At 54.9% G+C, this 10103-nt stretch overlaps 1 protein-coding gene and 1 long non-coding RNA gene across 10 annotated transcripts in view; one reads left to right on the top strand and one right to left on the bottom strand.

The window, feature by feature from the left end:
* LOC310888664 overlaps positions 1 to 2833 on the bottom strand; it is a 41648-nt gene extending 38815 nt beyond the window's left edge. For 5 of the 8 annotated variants that reach the window (XR_014576039.1, XR_014576040.1, XR_014576043.1 and 2 more), the window contains exons 1-2: positions 1900 to 2833; positions 34 to 138 (exon numbers count right to left, since the gene is read on the bottom strand). This is a non-coding gene — a long non-coding RNA (uncharacterized lncRNA). Of the gene's footprint in view, positions 1 to 33; positions 139 to 693 lie in introns of all 8 variants that reach the window. The other 3 variants (XR_014576041.1, XR_014576042.1, XR_014576038.1) reach the window with 3 other exon arrangements.
* A 354-nt stretch (positions 2834 to 3187) lies between these two features.
* Positions 3188 to 9757, top strand: LOC310888581 (retinal homeobox protein Rx2). Of its 2 annotated transcripts, none has more exons than XM_083815385.1 (3): positions 3188 to 3522; positions 3641 to 3855; positions 4588 to 9757. In XM_083815385.1, exons 1-3 carry the CDS (start codon positions 3246 to 3248, stop codon positions 5038 to 5040), a joined length of 945 nt encoding a protein of 314 aa, XP_083671511.1. In that variant the 5' UTR covers positions 3188 to 3245; the 3' UTR covers positions 5041 to 9757. The 2 variants fall into 2 exon arrangements, with proteins under 2 accessions (XP_083671511.1, XP_083671512.1); XM_083815386.1 differs by having other exon boundaries at positions 3210 to 3522; positions 3641 to 3867; positions 4588 to 9756.
* The last annotated feature ends 346 nt before the right edge of the window (positions 9758 to 10103 follow it).

The following is a 10103-nucleotide window of genomic DNA, read 5'->3' as shown; positions in this document are numbered from 1 at the left end:
TATTCCCCCCACATTGTCAATTTGCTGTCTGACCTTGAAAGTCCTGTTCATCTCTCAGGGTGGCAGTCCCTGCTGAACATCACTGGTCTGGAGAATGATTTCCCACCTGCAGACTGACTTCAGCTTCAGATGTCTTCTCTACAAGGCAGTAAATTATTTCAGCTTGACATAAAGACAGGAGAAAAGGAAACAAGATTCTGGGGCATTTTATGGTGCCAATTTCACTGTGCAAAGCCCCATCCGGTACACCTGTCTTAACAGCATCAACAGGTTCAAAATTATTCCCATTTACTCTTCATTATGCATAAACCAGAAGTAGGCATCGGGGACAGCTGTACTTTAGAGATTCTCCATCTCAAGAATTCTTGTTAGCTTCCAAACATAATTTCAGCAATAACTGTCGTAACAATGCATTGAAAAAAAATAATAATAAATTAAAAAGGTGGTGGAACAGGGGCCACCTTTGGAAAGGCAAGTAATAAATCCCACCTACTTGGTTACCTAATGAATATTCTCAGATCTGATTGCCCTGTACATTTCCAAAGAGAAATGGTCTTTGTGAAGCTGTGATATACCACAGCATCAATTTTTTAGGCTTCATACCTATGAGACATATCCCAGGAGACTGTGACAGCACAGGATTTAGCTAGCAGCCAGTGCATTAGACCCAAAAGGAAATGTTCAGATGCTTACCTATCATTCGCCACCCTAAACTCTGTTAGTCTCTGACTGTTAGAGAAACCATCAGAGTTTCTGTGCTGCAGTCAGAACCTCCCTCCTCAGCGCCATCTGATGCCTCCTGTGTGTGTCAAGGCACCGCACTCTGCGTGCATAAAGCAGGGCAAGAGAGAAAAGGCAGCTCCAGAGCTGGAAGAGACGGAGCTGGTCTCTGCTCTGCTACAGTTTTTTCCATATTTTTACATGTTTTGACCCGGGGAATTGCTGCTTCCTTCAGCAACTCCACTCCCCTGCAAAAAGGATGCTACAATGACACAAACAGCTCTAGACAGAAAATACACCTGTAATGATCTACTGCTGAGGAGGGAGGAGCCTGCTCTACTGGGGAGGAAGGTCTCTCATGTACGGTGTGCAATGTGTACCCTGCTTTGGGGTGGAAGTCTTCTGCTGTATGTCACGTTGCAAGCAATAGCAAAAATTTTGAGTCTTGTTCCTGTATTTGCCAATTTTGACAGGAACCTGAAAAGCTGCATTTGTGCCAAGATCCAATACCCTTAGTGGCTCTTAACTGCCAGGCCAGGGTCTGACCGACAGGCTTATGCTGCCTCATCTCACCTTGCTTACCTTGCTTTTTTTTTTTTTGTGTGTGTGTGTGTGTGTGTGTGTTTGTGTGCTACAACAAGCAAAAAGGATTCCCAAGTGTGCCCAGGGTTTCTGGAGGAACAGGCATGTTTTGTTCTGGTTGTGAGTGCCATAAAAACCCAGCTCCAAATTAGAAGAAATTAGGGACATTGCACAGTTCATTCATCTTCGCTAATGGAGTTCTTGGGAAATACACATGTAGATTAAAGGAACACAATGGCCCCTGGCTGATTGCTTTGAGTACCCTCCAATGCCCCTACAATGGTATTGACTTGCTTTTTATATCGTGCACAAAAGCCATACTAACCTTTTTTTGTCTCTTCTGTTGGCCTCTTCCTTCTTTGCCAATGGATGGCTGAGCTTCCTCCCACCCCCCCCCTCCACCTCCCCCTGGAAGCAGTCAGTGAGGGCAGACCTCACCTGGAACTATTAGGAAAAGCTGCTGAGCTACAACAAATTAACTTTGCGACATCTGACCATAACCCTTAAAAAGGTGTGGTTAAGGGCTGAAGCAAACACTGCCAATCAGGAGGAAGACACAAAAATGCAGTGAAGATTTCCTGAGGGAAGCAGTCGTACCTTTCAGTAGCTAGTGTATCTGGAAGAAGCAGTACTGATGTTTTTCATTCACATACACCCTCCTCAGGCTCGAAATGGAAGCATCTTCGAAGCTAAATGCAGGCTGAAAACCACTCTGGACGCTATTGTGTTTTTTACTTTAGCTGGGACAAAAGATGGTTGGTACCTCAAAGAAATGGGCAGGTGCTAGCAGGAAAAAGTGATAAAGAGAAGGAAAGAGAAAGGCAGGGAAAATAATAATGCAGGAAGAAGTAAGTTGGAGGCAGGAGACACGATGCTGTTCCCCAGTTAGGACTGTGCGGAGCCCATGCCCTCCACCAAGCCCGGTTCAAAGCGAGGCGTGGGATTCAGCTCTCCACCTCACCTTCAAAAGCAAACTGTAGATGTCCCATGCACCCTGTCCTGCCCTCTAGCCTCCAGCCCCACTCCCTCAGCAGAGGACAGGGATGTCGAATTGGCTCCGCTCACATGGCCTGTCCTCTGTCCTCTTGGGAGTGATACCAACAACTTGAGCCCAGACACCATCCCCCCCGCGCCGACACCTCCGGAGCCCATCCTCCCGAAAAGCCCACGTGCGTTTTCACCTGGTCAGTAAACATGACTTGGAAGGCTGCCGGACCCAGGGCAAGTACCCCGTCGGGGGACCACAGCATCAGCTTTTAGCCCCGGTGCTTTTCACCCTCTGCATTTAGCCGCGGGACAGTGCCACGGCCCCCTCCCGCCTCTCATCTGAGATGAAAACCGCCTCCGCGGCCGAGGCGCCCTCCAAAGGCACGGGACGGGCGTGGGCTGGAGCTGCCGGGGAGAGAAGCGAGTGTGCGGGGGTGCTCCGGGAGCCCCTTCCCCGGGCCCGTCCTCCGCGCTGCCGGCAAGCGGCCCCCGCGGCCCCGGGCCCCGCCGTGCCGGGTCGGTGCCCCCGCCCGTCCCACGACGGCTTCCGACGGCGCTCGGCCGGCCGCGGGGCTGCAGCGGCGGGGCCCGGCGGGGCGCCCGGCCAGCGCCAGCCCCGGCGGCAGCGGGGGGGCCCCCAGCCCCGCCTCGGGTGGCGTCGCTCGGTGCCGTCCGGGGCCGGCGGGGCGGGGAGAGGCGGGGGCAGTGGCGGCGCTGGGGGGGACGGGGGGGCGGGGGGTCAGCGGGCGGCGGCGGCGGGGCCCTGGGGACGCCCTGCCTCCCCGCCAGGCCGGAGCGGCGCGGGGCCTCGCCTTCCCTCTGGCCCACCGCCCCCCGGCACTCCTCCCCCGCCCCGAGGAGGCCAGCCCGCCGGGCGGCGCCGTGCCAGAGCTGCCCGCGCCGCCCCGGGGCCGGGCGGGAGCGCCGCCGCGCCGGGACCCCAGGCCGGCCGCCCCATGCACCCGCCCGGCGCCCCGCTCGCCATGGCCGAGGGCGCCTTCTCGCTGTCGGCTCCGGCGGCGCGCAGCCCCGGGGGGAACCCGTCGAGGCTGCACAGCATCGAGGCCATCCTGGGCTTCACCAAGGAGGACGGCCTCCTCGGCCCCTTCCCGCCCGACGGCGGCGCCGGCAGCGCCAAGGAGGCGGACAGGCGGGGTCCCCGGCACGGCCTCCCCAAGATGCCCGGGGAGCCGCCGCCGGCCGAGCGGCAGGGCCGCCCCGAGCGCTTCCAAGGTGAGCGCGGCGGGCGAGGGGCGCCGGGTCCCGGGCGGGCGGGCGGCTCTCCCCGCGGCCCGGGGCGGGCCCGGCCGGGCGGTCGCGCTGCCGCTGACTCGCCTCTCTCCCCCCGCAGAGCCGTACTGCCCCGGCAGCGCCAGCCCCGAGCTGCCCGCCGGCGGCGGCGAGGGGAAGCCGTCGGACGAGGAGCAGCCCAAGAAGAAGCACCGGCGGAACCGCACCACCTTCACCACCTACCAGCTCCACGAGCTGGAGCGCGCCTTCGAGAAGTCCCACTACCCCGACGTGTACAGCCGCGAGGAGCTGGCCATGAAGGTCAACCTGCCCGAGGTCCGCGTGCAGGTAACGCCCGCGCCCGCACGGACGGCCCCGGCCCCGGCCCCGGCCCCGGCCCCGGGAGTGCTGGTGCAGCACGGCCCGGCCGGACCCGGCGCAGCCCCGCGTTCCCGGCGCCGGCAGCCCCCGGCCCGGCTCGGCCCGGCCCCTCACTCGTGGCAGCGGGAGGCGCTCAGCCCCGCCGCGCCGACGGCCCCGTTGCTCCGGTGCCGCTGCCGCCAGCCCCGGCCGGCGCCCGGCCGAGCGGCCCCGCGGGGCGCGGGCCTCCGCCGCAGCTCCGGGCGCGTCTCCGGCCGGCCCCACTCGCACGGCCCCGCCGCGGCGGGCGCAGCTTGGCCCGGCCGGCAGAGACCTGCGGAGGCCGGGGCCGTTTCTCATCCGGCCGCCGCCGGTTAAGCGGCGTGTCGCGCTCCAGGGGTCCGGAGCGGCAGAGCCGGGCGGTAGACCTGGGAGCGGCGCGGCCCCAAGGTGGCTCCGTGCAGCCCATGCCCGGCCAGCGGCAGGGTGTCTCCACGGGGCCCTCACCGCGCTTCTTCCCCGAGCCCACGGGAAGCACCTCCGAGTCCGCTCCTGCCCCGGTGCCTTCTCCTGCCCTGCCCTGCCCTGGTCCATTCCCTCTGCTCCATCTCGCGTGTCCCTCTGTGCCTGGGAAAACCTCTGCCTTCCACGGCAGTGGCAGCGCTGTCCGGGGGCAGCGGTGCCTGGCTAACACGGCTGTGCTTGCAGGTGTGGTTTCAGAACAGACGGGCCAAGTGGCGGCGGCAGGAGAAGCTGGAGGTGACCTCTATGAAGCTTCAGGACTCACCTATACTCTCCTTCAACCGCTCATCGCAGGCGACCCCCATGGGCCCCCTCAGCAGCAGCCTGCCCCTGGAGACGTGGCTCAGCCCGCCCGTGCCCAGCAGCACGGCCCTGCAGAGCCTGCCTGGCTTCGTGGCCTCTCCGCAGAGCCTGCCTGGCAGCTACACACCACCGCCCTTCCTGAACTCTCCGGCCGTGACCCACGCGCTGCAGCCCCTGGGGGCAATGGGGCCACCACCGCCTTACCAGTGTGGGGCCACCTTTGTGGACAAGTTCCCCTTGGACGAGGCGGACCCACGCAACACCAGCATTGCTGCCTTGCGGATGAAGGCCAAGGAGCACATCCAGTCCATCGGCAAACCCTGGCAGACGATCTGAGCTCCCTCTTCCAGCACCTGGGACAAAAGCACTGGGAAGGCTGGTACCGGGATGCCCAAGGGATGCCCTTGACCCGCTCTGGCTCCCCTGGATGAGGACCTGACAACGGAGGGCTGTCCCTCACACCAGCTGTTTCCCCATGCCCTGGCTTGCTTTGTATTTTGTGGTCATTTTAATCTCCTTTTCCACATGCCCTGCGGAGTTAGGGGTCAGATCATAGCTTAGGAAAAAAATCTCTTTCGTTCTCCCTTCTTGGCTGGATGCTTTAGTTGCAATAAAAGCTGAAGTAGGGCGAAGAGTGGCGTAGGGTGGCTGGGAACCAAGGCCTGTGTGATCTGGGGAGGGTTTTCTGTTTGCACCATTAAATGGCACAACTGGTGTGAAGGCTGTGCGTTGTGTGTCTGCACAAGGGGGCTGCCCAGGCCAGGCCCTCCGCTGCCTCTGGCGTGCGGTGGGGAGCGGCAGGCCTGGCCGTGGCCCTCTCCCTCCTTGCAGCCCAGCCTTGCTGGGGGTCTCCTGCTGCCCCCTGCCCCTGGCTGTGGTGGCTCCCCTCAGCCACTGCTGGGGGCTCTGACGGGGCCAGAGATGTGGTCCCATGGTGGGCGCACACCCAGCCAGTGGCTCCATGCTCTGCAAAGAGCGGCCGGGGTCCACCAGGGCCCAGCTGCAGCGTTCCCGCACTCAGCAGGGCAGCCCGGGGGCCAATGGGATTTGCTGCCCCCACCCTGGGCTGCCGGCCCATGACACCACCTCAGAGAAGGGTCTGGCAGGTCCTGCAGGCCCCTGGCTTCTCAGCCCAGCCGCTGCTTGGGGGCTGACTGGGGCAGCTGGCCTGGCAAGGCTGGGGTGCTGGCAAGGTGCTGGGCCACGCTCATCCCCCCACTGCACAGCACCCTTCCTGAGGTGCCTAAACTAAATCTGCGGCATCTTTATTTTCCATTATCTCCGTTACTGCCCGTAATGGGGCTGAGAAGCTGTAATGAAACACCCCTTCTCCTCCACTGGGCACGGGGCGCTCTGCACACTCTGAAGGTTGTGGCAATTAACGTTTCTCATTAGGGAAGGGAGAAGGATGCACAAGCGCCCTCATTGTGTCCTGGGGATGATTCAATGCAGGCTGGGAGACCTCTCCTTTCACCATTTCCCACTCGTTGTGGCCAGACAAAGGCTGGCTTCTAATTATATTTTCACAATCTGTGCGTATCTTTAAGAGTCCTGTCAGAAACAAGTATGTCAGCTTTGTTCAGCTTCACTTCAGGGAGCTTTTTAACCTCAGACAGCAGTTTCTAAACATCCCTTCACAGCCTCCTCCACAGCAGCCCCATCCGTTGTCTGGAGAGCTCCTTTTGCAGATAATAATGAGAATCCCTTTATTTTGAAAACGCCTTTCCCTCCCTCTTTGACCTCTGTGTGCATCCAGCCTGCCTCTCTGTATCAGGCCCCGTGCTGTGTCTGGGCTTCCCTTCCCCAGCCGTGCTGGCCTGGGGGGCAGGTAGGTGCAGTGAGTGCCCTGCTGCCCCTTTTACAGGTGAGCTTTGTTTCTATCACCAAGGATGCCCAGAATACAGGGCTTGCAGTAAGACACATCTCCAGTGGCTGTGAGGGAAGGATGTCTCCTTGTGTTTGAGATGTGCCTGCACACCTGGGCTGTGTCAGAAACAGACACATGCTAACAGATGTCTACACAGGCTGCACACACCCTGCTACCCCAGCGGCAGGAACAGTCCTACTTGGTGTTACTCGGCTTAAAACCCTCCTGCACATGAATGCATTTAACTGTCACCCAAAACCTATTTCCCGTGCTTGTTGCTCAAATTAGCAAGCAAGACCCCGAGATTTCAGTGGTGCTCTCCCACATTTTGCCGCTATTACCCTTCCTCCCTGTTGCCTCCCATTCTCCTATGGCCTGAAAAGTCACTTGAAAGACCCCCCCTGACTTTCTGTTCAGCACCGGAATCAGCATTGACGCTCAGTAACTTGAGAGAGTGAAGCACTAGTAAGAGACAGTGACAGGACAGCAAAGTGAAGACACCTATTCACTTTTATCAAGCACTTGATCCAAAATCTGCAAGCAAAAAATGATAATTACGTCAAGCTGCAGCGATTGTTCTTTTACTCGGATATTAAGCAGGTCTTTTTTTTGCATTTTGTAAATGTGAACCCTGCAATGGATTATCTACACACAAAGATAAGTTGTGTGCTTCAAGGAAAGTGACAAGTTTACTGCCAAAAAGAAACATTCTAATCTGCTAAACATGAGTGGTCACAGAGAGGTAAATATTTTTTAAAACCAATAAAGGGACAGAACTTGCATCTCTCTTTTACCTTGTCTGGTTTCCTGTATTCCTACACTTTCTTTCAAATTGTCCCATTCCATTTTAAAAGCTCATTTGTTCAGTTTGTTGTAAATATCTTCTCCTCCTTAATTGGGTGCTGAGTCTAATAATCCTGCCTCGGCTTGTTAACTGTACAATGGCAGTCAGAGTTAATGACCCATTAGTGATTAATTCCTTAACCAGCATCTAATTGCTCACTGTAAAACCTTTTCTTAAAAGTGGATTAAATCATCTAGATCCTTAACCACTTCTTTACTCTAACTTTGCTAAGGCTCTTAGCCTGGCTGTTTCTGAGTGATCTATTTCTTCTTTTGCTTAAATTGTATTAGCAAGCTAGTATTGTTAGTGTCTATATTTGACTTCTTTGCAACATATGAAGTTCTAAGAAAGAATTATACCAATAAAAGATTGCGAGTGAAAATATTAAGATTTCTACACCCTTGCAATTAAGACAATTTCAGACAGAAAACGTTGTTATGCTAACCATGGCATTTGAGAGAGGTGGACTTGTAGGGACAGGGTTTGTCAGCGGTACGGTGCCGCTCATGGCAGTGTGTAGGCTTTGGTGGGTGAAGCTGTAAACACTTAAGAGTTTTCAGAAGAGTGGCCTGGTCTTCGCTCAGTGTCCTGGTTACGGGGCATTTGGCAGGGGCTGCCCCAGGAGACTCCTGAGAGGGATTGGTACATGGGGACAAATCCTTGCCACCATTCCACACACAGATGTGCACAGGTGCTCGCCTGGGGGTACCGCACCTCCTTGCTCAGGGGATGTGATGAGCCGGGACAGGCAAACCTTGCTGGGACCGGGAAGCAAGACAGTGTATGTCTGCTACCGGTCAAAAGGCAATCGCTCATAGTTAAATTGGCCTTGGGGAAGGCAGCCAGTATCAGCAGCTGAGGAGCTCTTTCCCCTTTCCTTCCAAGTTGCATTTTAATTGAATGAACAGGCTGAGCTAGGACCCTAGCTATGTTTGGAAAGCATTCCAATACATTTCCAGGTAAATCCCACACGACCTGTCTGAGCTTCATGTTTTTTACCTGGGGAGAGGATGGATAGATATACATTTATTCATATTATACAGACCATGAGATCACCCACTTTGCATTGGGCTTCAGAATTTTGGAAAAGTAAAATCGAATCGCTATCTCTGCATCTGCTTCATCTGTAGCAATCTCTCCACTTGCAAATGAGGTTAATCCTGGGTGATTTCTCATTAAGATATGAAATGTGGAGAGGCGGATGGCTTTTCCTGAGAAGTCTTTCCACCAGGCTTGGCTGCTTTTACCCAGACAGAAATCCCGGGCTTAATATAGAGAAGTGCTCTGTAAAGTTTTGTACAGGTCAATAGCATGAGCTATGCAGGAGAAAAGACAATTATCATCAAGAGCTTCGAAGATCTCTGAATTAGTAGTTACAAATAAAATGTCATCATGAAACTTGGTCTCAATGCCACCATTTCTCAGCAAAAAGTATGTTCTAATCTCTCTTCTTTCACAACCCTGCTCAAAATCCTGTCAGTATTCAAGAAAACTCACAAAGAATCCTGACCTATTTAAGTTGAGTAGAGTTCTGACCTGCAGTTCAGCTCAGCTGCTTTCCAGTGAAGCAAGACTGGCTCTCTGTCCAGGCTGACTCTCAGTCCCTGCTGGATGGGGTCAGGAGATGTGGCCATGTAGGTTAGCACTCCTTAGTACCCCCAGCTGTCACCCCTCTGCAGCAGCGAGCTGGCCATTGTGTCTGCTCCACAGCCATGACAGGTCACAGCCCCAGAGATGAAAGCACACAGAGGTCAGTCACAGTTTAAATTTATTTTCTGAGCTGTGGGGTCTGGGGCAATTTTGTTCCCTTCCTCTGCTGAGGACTTGTTAATGTCTGCAGGTGAGATGGAGACCTGAAGTTTTTTCTTTCCAGCTGCCTCAGCTACATCTGACAGGGGTTGCAAGTAAGAACTTTTAGCTACCTACTATCCAATAACCTCGAGTACCTGTTCCCATCTCCTGCCCACATCTGTCTTCAGTTCAATCTGTTGGGACATACTGTGAATTCCAGCTCCAACAGGCATTAATTCAAGGGTTTTTCCTTCATCTACAGTGTTTTGGGGCCAGACATTCAAGTTCTGTCTTCCATGCAGTCAGCATTGTCCTGTGTCACTGATGCCATGGGATATAAACTTGAAACTTTATTGACTTCCTTCATTATAGTTTGTCAGCCACTGAGTACCCATTTATAAAATCCTGTCATGGGAGCAAATGCTGGAATAAATCATACAAAAGAGAGCAGAACAAAAAGCAAGGAAGGAGATACTGATTAGGACATTATCACCCTGACAACATTACCAACTTTTCTGGCACAATGAATATGGTGTCTCCTCTCTCCTAGCATCTCCATGTCCTGCCAATGGATCATGTGAAAATTGGCTGACATGCGGCTGTCATCTCTTTGGCATATGAAATTTCTGCCCCACTAAGAACTGTGAAATAAGCTTTTCTCTGTATAGAAAAGAAGTTAAAGTCAGCTAGCCAAGACTTTCAAGAAAGAGTTTAACTGTAGGCAGTAGGAATTTGGATGGCAAGAACTGAAGCTTTGGCAACTGATACTCAAAGAAGGGAGTGTTGGGGTAAACAAAGAGGATGGTGTTCCAGTTGCTGACCATCTCAGGTAGGTCAGATGTCCCTCTATTGAATCCTTCTCAGCAAGGAGGCAGCTGCAAGGAGTAAGAACACTGG

This window comes from Anser anser, assembly GCF_964211835.1.
Source record: "Anser anser genome assembly, chromosome: W".
In the NCBI taxonomy this organism is placed as follows: Eukaryota; Metazoa; Chordata; class Aves; order Anseriformes; family Anatidae; genus Anser; species Anser anser.
Note: the sequence above shows the minus strand (reverse complement) of the source record. Positions and strands in the feature narration are given on the sequence as shown.

Coding starts and splice junctions, on each gene's coding strand:
- LOC310888581 (XM_083815386.1), top strand. CDS start 3,246: ATGCACCCGCCCGGCGCCCCGCTCGCCATGGCCGAGGGCGCCTTCTCG. Junction 3,523..3,640: donor CCGCCCCGAGCGCTTCCAAG/GTGAGCGCGGCG, acceptor CTCCCCCCGCAG/AGCCGTACTGCCCCGGCAGC. Junction 3,868..4,587: donor TGCCCGAGGTCCGCGTGCAG/GTAACGCCCGCG, acceptor CTGTGCTTGCAG/GTGTGGTTTCAGAACAGACG.